Raw genomic sequence first — 17,226 nt, 5'->3', positions numbered from 1 at the left:
GGTCTCCCATGGGGTGCAGGGCCCAAGCACTTGGGCCATCCTCCACTGCACTCCCGGGCCACAGCAGAGAGCTGGCCTGGAAGAGGGGCAACCGGGACAGAATCCGGCACCCTGACAGGGGCTAGAACCCGGTGTGCCGGTGCCGCAAGGCGGAGGATTAGCCTAGTGAGCCGCGGCGCCGGCCTAAATCTTTAACATAAATAAATAAATTCCAGGTGGTTTAAAGACCTGAATGTGAAAAGCATAGGTTTGAACCTTTCAAAAAAAAAATGTCTTCATCAACCCGGGTCAGAAAAAGAAGTTCATTAATGGGAAGGATCTTTTCCTAAAAAGCTGAGGCCAGCATTAACACCAGGATAAAAGGCGAGATTTATAAATTGTCTTGCAAGGGGATTTTAAAATTTCACAGAACAAGGAGCCAGAATTGTGTCCCAGCGAGTTAAGCTGCTGCTTGTGATGCCGCATCCCGTATCAGAGCGCCAGTTAAGTTCCGGCTGCTCCACTTCCAACCCAGCTCCCCGCTAATGCATCTGGGATAGCAGCAGATGATGGCCCAAGTGCTGGGGCCCCTGCCACACACATGGGAGACCAGAATGGAGTTCCCGGGTCCTGCCTCTAGCCTAGACAGCCCCAGCCATTGCGGCCATTAGGGGAATGAATCACTGGATGGAAGATTCTCTCCCCACCCGCCCCGTGTCACTCCACCTTTCAAGAATAAATAATCAAAAAAAATTCATAGAACAGAATACTGGGTGCCCCAAGCCCCGTGCAGCACAGCCTCAGGTTGGCAGGTGGGGCGTCAGCTTCTGAGACTGCCATGGACGTGACCCTGGGACGCCCAGGGCTTCTGGCCGTGGTTCCCCCTTCCTGATGTCCAGGAAGTCAAACCATCACTCAAAAGAGCATTCAGTAAATATAGAACCAAAACAAACTTCCAGCAACAATTAGCTTCCCCACTCTGGGGGTTTCCATCTGGAGGGCTGCCGCCCTGCCCCACTGCAGTCCCTTCCCACCCTCCGAGTGGTCAGCTCCTCAGTGGTCTTCCCTGGCCCTGTCACTGTCACAGTGCCCTGTCCCAGCCCTTCTGAGCACTTCTCTCCAGCCTTCAACACTAAGAGTGCATAAACCAGCAGTCTATGGGGCTGACACACTTAGTTGTGCTTGGCTTGCAGATTTCCTCCAACAATTCGATTCTTGGGTAATATTTAAAAACCCAGAGATGTTGCATAAACATCTGGATTTCCAGGCTCTCCTGAAAAAGAGCCGGCACAAAGGTCGAGGTCCCCGCCGCGCCCCGTTCCACGGCAGGCACCCCGCGGCCTGCACGCCTCTCCCTCTCTCCCTTGCCGGCCCCCGGTCCCCTGTCACCCGGCTCAGCCCTGCGGCCGAGCGTGTTTCAGTAAACAAACAGGGAAGGTGACCGCCTGAAGGGCAGCTTCAGCCCAGCCCCGGGAACGCCCTGCACGTCCCGAGCTGCGCGCAGACGGGTCCGTCTCGTGCGGACCAGAATCCCAGAGGAGATTATCCGGCTCTCCGAACAGACAGGGCTCAGGCTCTGCGGGAACTGCTATTTTGACTCTAGCAACGGAGCGCCGCGCTCCTTCCGTGATTCAGTGGGTAGGCAAATGGGGACGGCGGTGCGGGATCGCGTGCTTCGGCGGCTCGCCATCTAAGTCCTCTCTGAGAAGTACCAACCAACCCCCTAAGATACCCCCTTGCCAACAGGCAGGGCTGCAACGGGGTCAAGGTGGAGCGTGCCAAAGGACACAGTGCGCAAGCGCGCTCGAAACCGTCAGTTTCCTCGGCAGCCCAGATACCGTCCACCCGCACCGCGCAGGCGCGCGGGAGGACCACGCCTTCCCTCCCCCTCCCGCCCTCCTGCCGCAGCTTTCCTGCGCAAGCGCCGTCCCACGTCCCCGCCCCCGGGCCAATTGGAAGAGGCGGCGCCAGGGCGCCTGGGAGCGCGACGCCGTGGGTGGGACCAGGACGTGAGGGCAGCGCGCTGGCGTCACAGGGGAGGCTATATAAGTGAATACAGGCGCCGCCCCTCCGCCCCAGTCACTGAGCCGCCGCCGAGGACTCAGCAGCCTCCCCCTCGAGCCCCCTCGCTTCCCGACGCTCCGTCCCCCCCGCCCGCCTTCTCCCGCCGCAGCCTTCCGCAGGCCGTTTCCACCGAGGAAAAGGAATCGTATCGTATGTCCGCTATCCAGAACCTCCACTCTTTCGGTAAGCACGGGACAGGCCGCGGGCCCTGGTGGGAGAGCGAGGCGCCGGGCCCGCCCAAGGGGCCCCGGAAGCTGCCCGGCGTTTCGGGCCTCTGGAAGCTCGGGCGGAGGGGAGACATCGGGCGGGTGCGGCGGCGAGGCCTCGGACAGGGACCTGGGGTCGGTTCCCGAGCGCGACCGGAAGAAGCCGGCGGGAGGTCAGCCCTTGGGCGGGCCCGGCGTCTCGGGTGGCGCATTTACTAATGGCTCCTGGACCTCCTCGGGCCACACCCGCCCCCTCCCGCCAGCCCTGCGTCACGTCCGGCACGTCACTCGCCGTTGTCACGGGGCCGGGAGTGAAAGGCGGCGCCAGCCCTAAGTGACAGCGGAGCCCGCCAATAGGGCTGGCAAGCCTGGCCCCGCCTCTGGGGCCCAGGTTCCGGCCGGTTGCATCAGCCGGGTGGGGCGCAGCCTGCCAGCCCGGGCTCTGACGACACGTGATCGGCTTCGGAGGGCGGGTCTCGGGTGAGAGGCCCAGGCTTTCTCCAGGCCCGGGGAACCGGCCATCCCAGGCCGACCTGTTCCGAACCATGCATCGCCCTGACGTTGCTGGCGCACAGAAGACCCGGCGGGAGGGTGGCAGTGGCATCTGACCCAGGACAAGCCCCAACGCCCTTCTCTTTCCTCCCTAGACCCCTTTGCTGATGCAAGTAAGGGTGATGACCTGCTTCCTGCTGGCACTGAGGATTATATCCATATAAGAATTCAACAGAGAAACGGCAGGAAGACCCTTACTACTGTCCAAGGGATCGCTGATGATTACGATAAAAAGAAACTAGTGAAGGCGTTTAAGAAGGTGGGAAAGGCCCGCTGGTCCTGGGCAGGGGCGGGAGGGCGCCCGGGCGGGGCGTGTCCTGACTCCTGACTGGGTTTGTGCTTGCAGAAGTTTGCCTGCAATGGTACTGTGATTGAGCATCCGGAATATGGAGAAGTGATTCAGCTGCAGGGTGACCAGCGCAAGAACATATGCCAGTTCCTGGTCGAGGTGAGTGCAGCAGCGCCCCGGCTGCCACTGGTTCTCAGTCTTCCGGTTCTGCTGGGCAGAAGTTTGCATAGCAAGGAGAATGAGCCTTGATGTGGCTAGACGAATACACATTTAAAAACAGGGGATTTGTCTGCCTTTGCCAGTTAAGTACTAAAGTCTTGTTGGCATCGTTGGACCTGGCTGAAGTTGAGGCATGTCCACATTCTCGTCCTCACTGGGAATCATGGGAGGCCCGGGGTCTCGCGCTCTGAGCTGTGCAGTGCGGCTCCCCCTGCGCCCTCCGTAACGTCCTTGCGCTCTTCTCTTTGCAGATTGGACTGGCTAAGGACGACCAGCTGAAGGTTCATGGGTTTTAAGTGCTTGTGGCTCACAGAAGCTTAAGTGAGGATTTCCTTGCGATGAGTAGAATTGCCCTTCTGTCCCTTGTCACAAGTTTAAAAACCTCACAGCTTGTATGATGTAACCATTTGGGGTCCGCTTTTAACTTGGACTAGTGTAACTCCTTCATGCAATAAACTGAAAAGAGCCATGCTGTCTAGTCTTGAAGTCCCTCATTTAAACCGAGGTCAAGCAGTAGGCGCCTGGCGGTGTCCAGCCTGAAACAGCCAAGCCCGCAGCCCCGAGGTCAGAGACGGCTGTGTCTGGCAGAAGCTCCTCGCCCGCCCTGCCCTAGGAGATGCCACCACCTTCCCAACCCTCAGTGAGGCTGGGGATGGGTGCGGCAGCAGCAGCAGCTGCACCGCTAGAGAGGTAAGGTGGCCTGGCGCCCCCGGCCGGGCCAGGTGAACAGAACACACGTGGAGTTCAGAGGCCACCCTCCCTCCGGTGAGGTGACCAGCCGTACCCTAGCCGGGGGGTGTCCAGACACCAGTGTGAGGACAAGGGAACAAATTCTGAGCGATGTCATCAGTTCGAGCTAGCTGTAGAGCTTGCCACCTAACTAGCACCAGCTTCCTGATGCCACGTGAAGTAACAAACTGGTTTTTGGTTTTTGCCTTCAGTTTTAATGTTATGTGATGTATTTAAGATCATTATTTAAATAAAACTTGTTTTCAGAAACATGTGACGTGCAGATTCGACTTCATGTGTGTAGTCAGCCTTGGGTATGTGCGGGGGTGGCCGGGGGTGGGGGTTCTGCACCCGCAGCCTTTGCCCTCAGCTGGGCGGCCAGGAAAGCCTCTGGCGAGCGTGTGCCCCCCCCCCCCGGGTGACACTGCTGCGTGGATGTTAGAAGCCAGGCTGCCTGGCTGGTAGCCCAGTGGTACAGTGGCAGCTGAGCTTGGGCGTGGAGGAGCTTCCCAGGGCGGTGACAGAAGACAGGGGCCCTTGACCCGGGGCCTGCAAACTCCCAGGAAAGTCCGAGTGTGTTTCCAGCAGTGAACTTGTCTGCTGATTGCGGAGCTGGGACTTCACGTTGGGAGGCCGTCCCTACCAGTGTAATAGTGAGTGCCCTGTGTCCACTCTTAAACAAAGGTGTTCCCTGCACAGAGCCTTTTGTAGGTAAAAGGTTGGAGTTGAGGCCAAGCCGGGACAGCCTGGAGCCACCCGAGATTCTGCAGGATGGGTTGTTCCCAGGTGAAGCTGACGCTGCCTGTGGAACCCCACATACACTGATCTGAGGGAGTGGTGAGATCTGGGTGCCCTGAGCCGGCCAGTGCACCCTCAGGTGTGTGTGAGGGCTGAAGCAGCAAAAGCACTGGGTGGGTGAGGAAATGAGACTCCCAGGGAGAGTGGGGCCTCGCTGAGAACCCGCTGCAGACAGCGTTCAGAGTTCCTTAATGTTTTTATTTTGAAAGGTGGAGTTGGCTCCATCCACCAGTTCACTCCCCAAATGGCTATAATGACCAGGGCTGGGCCAGGCCGAAGCTGGGAACCAGGAGCTCCTATTTGGGTCTCCCATGTAGGTGGCAAGTGCCCAAGTACTTGGGCCATTTGCTGCTGCTTTCCCAGGGGCCCTAGGAGGCTGGAGTGGGAGTGGAGCAGGTGGACTTGGCACCTGTGTGGGGATGCTGGCGTTTGCAGGCAGCAACTTAACCTCAGGTGGCAGAGTGCTGCGCTGGGGAAGCTGATATCTGGAGGGGATGTGGATCAGCACAGCCTGGACACAGGACCCAGGTGTCACTGGCTTGGCCAGAGAGCCACTCACACCCTCAACCACGGGCACCAGGAAGACCCAAAGGAGGAGCCCTCTGAAGCCGTGTATTCCAGGTGGAGGGAACGCGCCCTGCAGGAATGGGAACCGGTGCCTATGAGAAGCTGAGAGCCGGAACTGGCTGGAGCAGGACCCGTGCTCGGCACCCCAGGGACATCGCCTCCCTCGTTTCACAGCAGGGACACATGAGCCCTGTTGGGGAGCAGGACCAGTGAGGCTGATGCAGCCTGCAAAGTAAGAGAAGGGAGCAGCAGACGTGGGAGGAACGGCCGCTGAGAGGGAGTGGGCCAGCCGCAAGCTCAGACCCTCAGACCATACCATGAGGGAGAATGGGGTGAAGGCGGCCCTCAGAGCCCTGCCCAGCCCCGCGGCTCAGGCCCCAGCCCTCCAGCCCCTGCCCTCCCTCCCACAACAAGAGCACACTGTCACAGACATTTCTTAAAATGACCTTCCGTACACAGTGAAAACTGGTCAGCCGAAGCCACACCGCAATTCATCTAAGTGGCTAAAACCGAGCCAAGGGGCAGGGATTGTGCCACAGTTTAAGCCATTGCCTGGTCACCAGCACCCCCTCAGAGCCATCCCCTGTGGGTTGGAGTCCAGCTCCCTGCTAACGTGCCTGGGTAGGCAGTGGATGGGTCCCTGCTACCCAACATGGGAGCCTCGATGGAGTCCTGGCTTCAGTCTGGCCCAGCCCTTGTTGTGGCCATTTGGGGAATGAACCAGCAGGTAGAGAACTCTCTTTCCCTGTCTCTTGCTCTACCTTTCAAATAAATAAATCTTTGGGAAAAAAAAATTTTAACTATTCAAATTGCTGTAAGCTCCATGAATAGGTAAAACACACCCTGTATCCAGAGAACTGAACACCAACCAGCTTTGGGAGAATTGAGGCCCTTGCTTTCCAGCCTCAATGGTGCCCCCTTGTGGTGTTAGTGGAAAAACAGCTTATACACAAGGCTTTGGGATTACAAACTCCTTGACAATTTTTTTTTTTTTTAGGATTTATTATTTATTTGAAAGGCAAAGTTGCAGAGAGAGAGAGAGAGAGGTCTTCCATCCACTCCCCCAGATGACCGCAATGGCCAGAGTTGTGCCAATCCGAAGCCAGGAGCCAGGAGCTTCATCCGGGTCTCCCACATGAGTGCAGGGGCCCAAGCACTTGGGCCATCTTCCACTGCTTCCCGAGGCCATAGCAGAGAGCTAGATTGGAAGTGGAGCAGCCAGGACTTGAACCAGAACCCATATGGGATGCCAGCACTGCAGGCAGTGGCCTTACCTGCTACACCACAGTGCCAGCCCTGACAAATGTTTAACAACAAGAGCCATAATTTCCAAATTAGCACATGATGTGAGGCTCTAGTCATTTCTCTTGGATGCTCTTTAATTCCTCCTAGCTAAAATATAAAATCCGGCCGGCGCCATGGCTCAATAGACTAATCCTCCACCTAGCGGCTCCGGCACACCGGGTTCTAGTCCCGGTCAGGGTGCCGGATTCTGTCCCGGTTGCCCCTCTTCCAGGCCAGCTCTCTGCTGTGGCCTGGGAGTGCAGTGGAGGATGGCCCAAGTGCTTGGGCCCTGCACCCCATGGGAGACCAGGAGAAGCACCTGGCTCCTGCCTTCAGATCAGCGCGGTGCGCCGGCCTCAGCAGCCATTGGGGGGTGAACCAACGGCAAAAGGAAGACCTTTCTCTCTGTCTCTCTCTCTCACTGTCCACTCTGCCTGTAAAAAAAAAAAAAAATGTTTGTCTATTTGAAAGGCAGAATGATAGAGAGGGACAGAGGGGTATACAGAAAAAAGAGAAAGATCTTCCATCCATTGGTTCTCTCCAAGTGGCCACAACAGCCCAGACTAGTCCAGGCGGAAACCAGGAACCTGGAATCCGGTCCGGGTCCTCCCACATGGGTGCAGGGCCCAAGCACTTGGGCCATCTTCTGCTTTCCCAGATGCATTAGCAGGGGGCTGGACCGGAAGCAGAGCATCAAGAACTCAAACAACACTCATGGTTGCAGGTGTCACAAGTGGTAGCTTAATCCAGTGCATCACAATGTGAGCCCCCAAAATTTTAAATAGGGGCAGTCATGTGGCACAGTGGGTTAAGCCACTGCTAGGATGCCCACATCCCATATCAGAGTGCCTGGAACCAAGTCCCACCTCCACTTCCAAGTCAGCTTCCCGCTGAAGCACACCTGGGAGGCAGCAGGTTGTGGCTCAAGTACTCGAGTCCCTGCCCGCCCCATGGATGCAGCCTAGGCCTGCCCGCACTGTTACAGGCACTTGAGATAGCAGATAGGAGATCTCTCTGTGTCTGTCTCTCTACCTTTAAAATTCTGGAGAAAATGATATTTTAAGCAGATTTAGATTTGTGAAATGCATAAATATCTTTTCCTGAACGTGAGCTTGTGTGGCCTGGTGGGCTTATTTGACACATGGGGTGTGAGGTGTGCTAGAGCTTCTGAGGTCAGAATCCCAGCTTGGAGGAGTGAGGGGAAGGCCCTGCCACGGAGCCATGGCTTCTGATCCAGAAACTAACGTGGGGCCCAGGAACCGCATTTCTTTTTTTTTTTTTTTTCTTTTCTTTGACAGGCAGAGTGGACAGTGAGAGAGAGAGACAGAGAGAAAGGTCTTCCTTTTGCCGTTGGTTCACCCCCCAATGGCTGCTGAGGCCAGCACATCGCGCTGATCTGAAGGCAGGAGCCAGGTGCTTCTCCTGGTCTCCCATGGGGTGCAGGGCCCAAGCATTTGGGCCATCCTCCACTGCACTCCCTGGCCACAGCAGAGAGCTGGCCTGGAAGAGGGGCGACCGGGACAGAATCCGGCGCCCCGACCGGGACTAGAACCCAGTGTGCTGGTGCCGAAAGGCGGAGGATTAGCCTAGTGAGCCGCGGCGCTAGCCTGGGAGCCGCATTTCCAACCAGCACCAGCCAGTTCCCACTTAGGGAAAGGTTGCTTTGGCTAATGGGGAGCTATAGAGGAAACTCTATAGGGGAGCGATGAGCTGGAGAGAAGCCTCATGGGAGCTCAGCTTCAGCAAAAGAGGGTGCAGAGGGGGTCTGGGTGGGTGTGGCTTGGGGTCAGAACTGGCTCAGCATCAGGGAAACCAGCTCCAGGATGTTAGGACACTGTGTGTAATGTTCCTGTGTGTGTGTGTGTGTGTGTGTGTGTGTTTAAGATTTATTTTATTTATTTGAAAGGCACAATTACAGAGAGAGAGAGGGAGAGACAGAGTGACATCTTCCATCTGCTGGTTCACTCCCCAAATGGCCACAACAGCCAGGGCTGGGCGATGCTGAAGTTAGGAGCCAGGAGCTCCATCTGGGTCTCCCACATGGGCGCAGGGGCCCAAGCACTTGAGTCATCCTCTAATGCTTTCCCAGGTGCATTAGCAGGGAGCTGGACTGAAAGTGGATCAGCCGGGACTCGAACCGGCTCCAGTATGGGATACCGGTGTCACAGGCGGTAGCTTTACCTGCTATGCCACAGTGCCGGCCCCACCTGTGTATGCTTTCTTGGGAGACCACCCATAGCTTTTATCAGATCCTTAAGAAAGAGGACCACACCCAAAACTGTCCATCCCGTCGGCATTTCCTATCCAGTAGGTCCCCAAGCCCCAGGACTAACGCAAGGTTTATGAGAACAGTGGCACAGGAAGCTACGCTGTAGCCTGCAGCGCCACCTTGAGTCCCAGCTGCTCAGCTTCCGATCCTGCTCCCTGCTAAGACATCCCGGAAAGTAGCCAAGGATGGCCCAAGTAGTTGCGCTTCTGCCACCCATGTGGGAGACCTGGATGAAGCTCCCGGCTCCCGGCTTCGGTCTGGCCCAGTCTCTGCCATTGAGGCTGTGTGGGGAGTGAAGCAGTGGATGGAAGATCTATCTCTCTGTCGCTCTCCCATTCAATTAAATAAATAAATCTTAAAAAAAAAAAACAGTGCCTATTTCAATATCTCTCGTTAAAATTAATGCCTATTATATCTCCTTACAAACAGCGAGTGTTGGGCAGCGGTGCCCGCAGCAGCCAGGACCCTGACACACACACCTGTGCGTGGACAGCTGTCCCCACAGCCGCAGCAGCCCTATCACTGCACCGCTCAAACTGTCTTTCATCATAGTCCTTTCTGGTCCATTTACTCCCCTCATGGCTGACTGGTGGGAAACAGGAAGCCCGGGCAGCGCTGAGGCTGCAAACGGGCTGTGTGTGTCCACTCATTGATTCTCACTCCGTCTCTGTGAGAGGGGAGGAGGCGCGCACATGGGGAGGGTCGGGGACTCCCCCGGCTCCACGGTCCAGCCCGGAGACGGACAGAAGACTGGCTGCTCTGCACCACAGCAGCGTGACGCACGTGCACAATTCCTCGCCCCAGCCCAAGCCTGTGGATTCCACCTGCACTCTCACAGCCCTCATTCCGCGAAGCCTGAAATGCGCCTGTTCAGACCATCGACCTGCAGACTTCTGATTAGGATCTCCAAGCTGCTTTCAAAAAGACTGTAAAGTTGCTCAGGTTTCTCTATCTCTCTCTCTCTCTCTCTTTTTTTTTTTTTTTTTTTTTTTTTGGCTTTATTTATTTATTTGAAAGTCAGACTTGCAGAGGAGAGAGGGGAGAGACAGAGATCTTCCACCTGCTGGTTCAGTCCCCCAAATGGTTGCAACAACAAGGGCTGGGCCAGACGGAAGCCAGGAGATTCTTCTGGGTCTCCCACGTGGATGCAGGGGTCCAAGCACTCAGGCCATCCTCCACTGCTTTTCCAGGCCATCAGCAGGGAGCTGGATCGGAAGTGGAGTGGCCGGGTCTTAAATTGGCACCCTTATGGGATGCTAGCACTGCAGGTGGAGGCTTAACCTGCTACACCACAACACCGGCCCCAGTATCACTTTGTCTAAAGTTGCTTCTAATTAAATATGCATGGTGTTTTATCACATTTGTAATGCGGAAAGTCAAAATAGATCCTTTTTTTTTTTTTTTTTTTTTTTGACAGGCAGAGTGGACAGTGAGAGAGAGAGACAGAGAGAAAGGTTTTCCTTTGCCGTTGGTTCACCCTCCAATGGCCGCCGCGGCCAGTGCGCTGCAGCCGGCACACCGCGCTGATCCGATGGCAGGAGCCAGGTGCTTCTCCTGGTCTCCCATGGGGTGCAGGGCCCAAGCACCTGGGCCATCCTCCACTGCACTCCCAGGCCACAGGAGAGAGCTGGCCTGGAAGAGGGGCAACCGGGACAGAATCCCGTGTGCCGGCACCGCTAGGCGGAGGATTAGCCTGTTGAGCTGTGGTGCCGGCCTCAAAATAGATCTTAGAATGGTGTGATTACTACAGATCGTATATTAAAAGAACTTTTGAAAAGAATTGATTGTGATTAACTGACCTCAAATAAATTATCTTTAAAATTTTTAAATTCCTGGCACAGGATGAAGAAAATCTAAAATCCTCAAACTGGTGCTGTGGGTTATTGTTAAGACAGCAGAGAAGATTACTGAGTTCAAAAACAGCTAAAACTCCCCAGGAGAAAAAGCCGCTCGCTGCTGGCACAACGCCAAAGGCACGCAGCGGGTCACCCTACAAAGCCTGCCCAGGCCACTGACGGTTCCCAGGGGCCCATGTAACCCAGACTCTAGCCACCTCGGCACTGTCGGTGTCATGAGCCAGAAATGATGTGCTGGGGTGGGGGCCATCCCGCTGTCACGGGACACTGAGCACCTCTAACCTCTACCCAGCGGTGCCAACGGCCCCGCTCCCGCTCCCGCTACTGCAGGCACCCAAAATGTCTCCCATCCTAGCCTGGCACCCTTGTTGGGGGCAGAGGCACCCCGTCTGTGAGCACTGGTTTACCTCCAGCCTTTCCCTCCCTCTCTACCAAACAGAGCTGCCAAGGAAGGTGCTGGTCCCAATAAGCCCCCGCCAAAATGTAATCCCCGAGATGAGGGCTGAAGAGGCGAGGGGGGAAGAGGCGAGGGGGGAAGAGGCAAGGGGGAAGGGGTGAGGGGGGAAGAGGCGAGGGGGAAGAGGCGAAGGGGGAAGAGGCGAGGGGGAAAAGGCGAGGGGGAAGGGGCGAGGAGGAAGAGGACCAGAACTGACTCTGCTCTCCATAACCAACCCAGACTGTGTGGTTGTGTTGTTAGCAACAGGACGCAGGCTGAGACCAACGGGGAGCAGGTGCCCTTGCACAGGGGGCAACCCGGCTCCGCTTGCACTTCTCATGGCAAGACCCATTCATTCACCCATTCATTCAACACTAACTCAGCACCTGGGGTGAGGCAGATGCTGCAGGGGCACTGGGGCTGTGGCCCTGAGCAAAGACTCCCACTGAGATGAAAAAAAAAAAAAGAGACAAACTCCAACAGAGCCCAGGGGCTGAGCCGGCCCCACAGTGGTGAGCGCTCCAGAAAAAGTGAGCAGGAAGCAGAGAGATTGTGCCTCTCCCTGTCGCCCGCCCCATGGTGGGCCCCGCACCTGGCTCAGCAAGGAAGCCATGAATGAGCGAGCGGGTGCAGCAGAGTCAGCAGTGAGCGTGCACTGGAAGAGGAGTCGTGGCTGGAATCTGAGCTGCAAAAGCAAAGTCGTGACAGCGGCGGCAGCACCAAGGGACAGGCAAGGAGAGCCACGCCGATGCCTTTGGAAGCCCTGCACTTACAGTGGCAGGAGGGGACCCAGGCAGAAAGCCACCAGGGCCGGCCTGCAGGGCCCAGGGCTGCAGAGACCCCGGAGAGCGCTGACTCAGTCCCAAGCTCTCAGACATGGGTAAGGTGTCCACGCAGCAGCTTCACTTGCGGGGGCTGAACACGCCGAGCCACGTGCTGCCCGTCTCACTCATTTTTTTTTTTATTATTTTTTTTTGACAGGCAGAGTGGACAGTGAGAGAGAGAGAGAGACAGAGAGAAAGGTCCTCCCTTGCCGTTGGTTCACCCTCCAATGGCCGCCGCGGCTAGCGCGCTAGTCCCTCAGCAGGGACTCCAGGATGCCCAAGACACGGGTGACTGCTTCTTGCCTACCCAGCAGTCACCCACCTGTGTGCACCCCAGTCCTCAGTTGCAAACTGGGGGTGACAGTCTCACCCTCGGGAGTTAGGGCAAGGATTAGGCGACACAGTGCTCCACGGTTCTCAGCGGCAGCCGGCCCCAGACTCCTTCCCTAAACCTTAGCCATTGTGGCTGCGCATGAGAGGTGACAGCTTGCTCGAGTTGGGAGGAGGCTTGCAGGGAAGGTGCTCCAGGCCCAGGCACTGTTTCCCCAACACCCTGCACGGCACCTGGGGTTCATATTGTACTGTGTCTCCCCTGAAAGAGGAAAGCAACAAAGGCCCCCTTGATCAGCACTGTGCCTCGCACAAAGTAGACACTCAAAAAATTGTTGAGGGGCTGGTGCTGCGACACAGCAGGTTAAGCCGCAACCTGCAGCATCGGCATCCCATATGGGTGCCGGTTCGAGCCTCAGCTGCTCCACTTCTTTCAGGCAGAGTGGACAGTGAGAGAGACAGAGAGAAAGGTCTTCCTTTGCTGTTGGTTCACCCTCCAATGGCCACGGCGGCTAGCGCGCTGCAGCCGGCACACTGCACTGATCCAATGGCAGGAGCCAGGTGCTTCTCCTGGTCTCCCATGGGGTGCAGGGCCCAAGCAGTTGGGCCATCCTCCACTGCACTCCCTGGCCACAGCAGAGAGCTGGCCTGGAAGAGGGGCAACCGGGACAGAATCCGGTGCCCCGACCGGGACTAGAACCTGGTGTGCTGGCGCCGAAAGGCGGAGGATTAGCCTAGTGAGCCGCGGCGCTGGCCCATGATCCAGCTCCCTGCTAATGCACCTGGGAAAGCAGTGAAGGATGGCTCAAGTGCTTGGGCTCCTGCACCCACGTGGGAGACCTGGAAGAAGCTCCTGGCTCCTGGCTTCAGCCTGGCCCAGCCCTTCCCATTGTGGCCTTTTAGGGAGTGAACCAGAGAATAGAAGCTCACTCGTTCTTTCTCTCTGTCTCTCTGTCTCTCTCTCTTTCTCTCTCCCTCTCTGTGTCACTCTGCCTTTCAAATAAATAAATAAATCTTTCTTTAAAAAATGAGACTGTTGTTGATGCAATAGCTGAATGAATGAGTGAACTAGTCAAGGCGCCCAGTCTCTCAGCAGACAAGAGTGTCCAGGAAGAAGGTCCCCCCGGGGGAAGCGACCTTGAGCAGAGCTGTAGACCCTCCAGGGACGGGGAAGGGAGGAAAGGGCATAAGGTGGACCCCCCCCCCCCCAACAATGGTGTTCCAGTCTGGAGGAGGGAGCTGAAGTCAGATGACCTTGGGAGAGGAGAGATGACTCACCACGGTTGCCAGGCAACAACCAGCTGTGGAATATTAATTTGCAATTGAATCCATGGGGCACCTTCTGGAACTTTCCTTTGATTTTTCCAGGAAGAGAAAGAGACAAGAATTGAGGGGGAGGAGCCTCTGCCAGAGACTGGGGAGCAGCCTGGTGGGTCCTGAGCTGGACAGAGGCAGCAGTTCAGGTGCAACGCACATAACTGGAGCAGCAAACCTCAGGCTGGGGAGGGAGGGAGGGAGAGAGGGAGGGAAGAGCCCAGGAGGGGCAGGTGAGCTGGGAGATCCTCACAGCCCTGGTGTACAGCCAAGGTGGGCTCAGCAGGAGACAGAATGGGACAAAAGGCTGTGCACAGGGGCAGCCAGCAGCCCAGGTTGCAGCTCAGACCCCTACCCTGCCACCCGTGGGGACCGGGGCAGCCACCCCTCCTGGCTGAGCCTCATGTCCCCATCTCCGCAATGCACCTGCATAAAGACGCCTCTCACACAGGTGCTCTCAGAATTATTTTTCCCACTTAAAGCCACAGTAGTAAATTGCTCAACAAAATCTCTTCGAGTATTTTATCATGAAAATGTTCTAACAAGGAGAAGAGTAGAAATCATCTTACTGTGAACACTGGGACAGCCGCTGCCTGGCTTCCGTCCCTCCACTCTGTCACCGTCGATCTCATCTCCATGGCTCTGTCCATCTTACTGTCGGTGCATTTCAAAATAAAGTGCAGACTCCACACCCTGAAGGCTTCCTTCACCAGACTTCAACAGTTACTCACTGCTCTTGTGTTGATAGAAGTTATAGGCAGGGTCTTCAAAAGTTCATGAAAATTACGTATTAGGAAAAAACTAGGCATGGATCATGGATTTCAGCTTTTTTGCATCAAAATAAACTTGTCTCTTCATTCCGTTTTTCCATCAACTTTCTTTTAAAAAATTTATTTGTTTGTTTGAAAGGCAGGGCTATGGTGAGAGAAAGAGAGGGAGAGAGGGAGGAAAGACAGATTTTCCATCCACTGGTTCACTCTCCAACTGGCCACAACCACTGGCGCTGGACCAGGCTAAAGCCAGGAGACTCTTCTGGGTCTCCCACACAGGTGCAGGGGCCCATGCACTTGGGCCATCTTCTGCTGCTTTCCTAGGTGCATTAGCAGGGAGATGGATCAGAAGTGGAGCAGCCAGGACTCGAACCGGTGCCCATATGGGATGCTGGCCTTGCCACAATGCCAGCCCCCTCCATGAACTTTCTGAAGTACCTCATACATCATGGCATCCACAAACCCCAAGCTGGCAGTCGATGGGTCTGATGGCCAGAGTCCTGGGCTTGGTTTGGGGTATTAAGTGCGAGAATATGCCCCATGGGGACATGTGGTGGAATTCAATAGTGGAAGGGGGGTGGCCAGTGGCGTGTGACTCACCAGCAGCCACGGGGAAGAGAAGGTGGACATCCAGAGGAGCTGGTGTGAGGCCTGCATGGAGGAGGCAGTGCTAACCAGAGGGGAAGGCTCCAGCCAGGCTCCCAGGGGGAGTGAAGAGGAAAGCGCACCAGGAGAGGGTGAGAATATTCTGGAAATCAGAGGGAAGCAGCACATTGAATGAGACACAGGTCTGACTGTGGTAAGGGGAACACCATTAACACCAGCAGACTTTTGCTTGGGCCTGGCCGTGCAGTACAGACCAAGTGAATGCTGCAGGCGGCTCTCAGAGCCCTCACCACGTCCCTCCCAGGTCGGGGCAGTCGGCTCTGGCATGCACAGGTTCTGTATCCACAGGCTCCACAAACCTGGGGTGGAAAATATTTTTTAAAAATTGCACCTGAGGCCGGTGCCGCTGCTCAATAGGCTAATCCTCCGCTTGCAGCACCGGCACCCCGGGTTCTAGTCCTGGTCAGGGTGCCGGATTCTGTCCCAGTTGCCCCTCTTCCAGGCCAGCTCTCTGCTGTGGCCAGGGAGTGCAGTGGAGGATGGCCCAAGTGCTTGGGCCCTGCACCCCATGGGAGACCAGGAGAAGCACCTGGCTCCTGCCATCGGATCAGCGCGGTGTGCCGGCCGCAGCACACCAGCCGTGGTGGCCATTGGAGGGTGAACCAACGGTAAAGGAAGACCTCTCTCTCTGTCTCTCTCTCTCATTATCCACTCTGCCTGTAAAAGAAAGAAAGAAAGAAAGAAAGAAAGAAAGAAAGAAAGAAAGAAAGAAAGAAAGAAAGAAAGAAAGAAAGAAAGAAAGAAAGAAAGAAAGAAAGAAAGAATCTAAAAACAAAACAAAACACCAGTTAAGACACCTGCATCCCATGTCAGGCACCTGGGTTCACTATCGGCTCCTGAGCCCAGCTTCCTGCTGGTGCAGACCCTGGAGCAACAGTGCTGACTCAGCTCACCGGGCTCCACCGCTCACAAGAACAGCGGAACTGGTTTCTGGCTCCTGGCTTGAGCCCAGTGCAACTCTGGTCCCAATCATAACAACCATTTAGGAAGTGAATCAAAGAATGGGAACTCCCTCTCCCACCCTTTCCACTCCCTCCCCTCCCCTCCCCTCCCCTCTCCTCCCCATCCCCCTCTCAAATAAATCAAATGCCGCATACAGCAGCATCTGTGATGCTTATGAGCAAACGCAATGCCATTTTAAGTGGGACACCTTCAGCATGCACGTGCCAGCTTCGTTCACAGAGCGGGGAGCCGAAGCACAGCCCCTCCAGGGGGGCTGTCTGCCAGCACAGTTAGGAAGCCCCGGAGCTGGGATCCGAGCCCGAGATTCTGGCACCTCCTTGCCCAGGCCTTTCACGCATAACTGTCTGCCCTGCATTCGGACTCCAGCCGGTAACCCCCAGATCTGATTTGAGAGGGCTAGGGTGCTGCCCCGGCACAGGGGTGCAGGTGGCTGGAGCTCCCCGGCTGATCCAAATGTCAAGTCTGGGCTGAGAACCACTGCTAAAAAGGCATGGATGAGCATCAAATGAGAAGGGAGGCCGGCGCCGCGGCTCACTAGGCTAATCCTCCGCTTGCGGCGCCGGCACACCAGGTTCTAGTCCCGGTCAGGGCGCCGGATTCTGTCCCGGTTGCCCCTCTTCCAGGCCAGCTCTCTGCTGTGGCCAGGGAGTGCAGTGGAGGATGGCCCAACTGCTTGGGCCCTGCACCCCATGGGAGACCAGGAGAAGCACCTGGCTCCTGCCATCGGATCAGCGTGGTGCGCCGGCCGCAGCGCGCCGGCCGCGGCAGCCATTGGAGGGTGAACCAACGGCAAAGGAAGACCTTTCTCTCTGTCTCTCTCTCTCACTGTCCACTGTCCACTCTGCCTGTCCAAAAAAAAAAAAATGAGAAGGGAAGAGGGAATGTCAGGAGAGAAGCAGAGGCTGGGATGGGGCGCCTTTGCTCTCTCCCCTTGGCAGCCGGGCCTGGGCCTCAGCAAGCTGAGAGCAGGGAGCAAGCTGCTGTCTTGCGCCTGCCAGTGGACAGCAGGTGAGGCCAGACCCGTGAATCCACTCCCCCCTTCTCCTAGCCCCTGCAACAACGGGGATGCCTTGTTGACACCTCCCAGGTGTCAATGTTTGTCCCCAGCACC

At 56.4% G+C, this 17,226-nt stretch overlaps 1 protein-coding gene across 1 annotated transcript; it reads left to right on the top strand.

Moving 5' to 3' along the window:
* Positions 1-2,051: 2,051 nt before the first annotated feature.
* Positions 2,052-3,778, top strand: EIF1 (eukaryotic translation initiation factor 1). The gene is made up of 4 exons (XM_002719384.6): positions 2,052-2,226; positions 2,897-3,060; positions 3,148-3,249; positions 3,561-3,778. Exons 1-4 carry the CDS (start codon positions 2,196-2,198, stop codon positions 3,603-3,605), a joined length of 342 nt encoding a protein of 113 aa, XP_002719430.1. The 5' UTR covers positions 2,052-2,195; the 3' UTR covers positions 3,606-3,778.
* Positions 3,779-17,226: the final 13,448 nt, after the last annotated feature.

This window comes from Oryctolagus cuniculus, chromosome 17 (genome assembly GCF_051225735.1).
Source record: "Oryctolagus cuniculus isolate XC-2025 breed Fujian yellow rabbit chromosome 17, ASM5122573v1, whole genome shotgun sequence".
Taxonomy (NCBI): Eukaryota; Metazoa; Chordata; class Mammalia; order Lagomorpha; family Leporidae; genus Oryctolagus; species Oryctolagus cuniculus.
This window is presented reverse-complemented; position numbering and strand designations above follow the sequence as displayed.

Coding starts and splice junctions, on each gene's coding strand:
- EIF1 (XM_002719384.6), top strand. CDS start 2,196: ATGTCCGCTATCCAGAACCTCCACTCTTTCG. Junction 2,227..2,896: donor CCAGAACCTCCACTCTTTCG/GTAAGCACGGGA, acceptor TTTCCTCCCTAG/ACCCCTTTGCTGATGCAAGT. Junction 3,250..3,560: donor TATGCCAGTTCCTGGTCGAG/GTGAGTGCAGCA, acceptor TTCTCTTTGCAG/ATTGGACTGGCTAAGGACGA.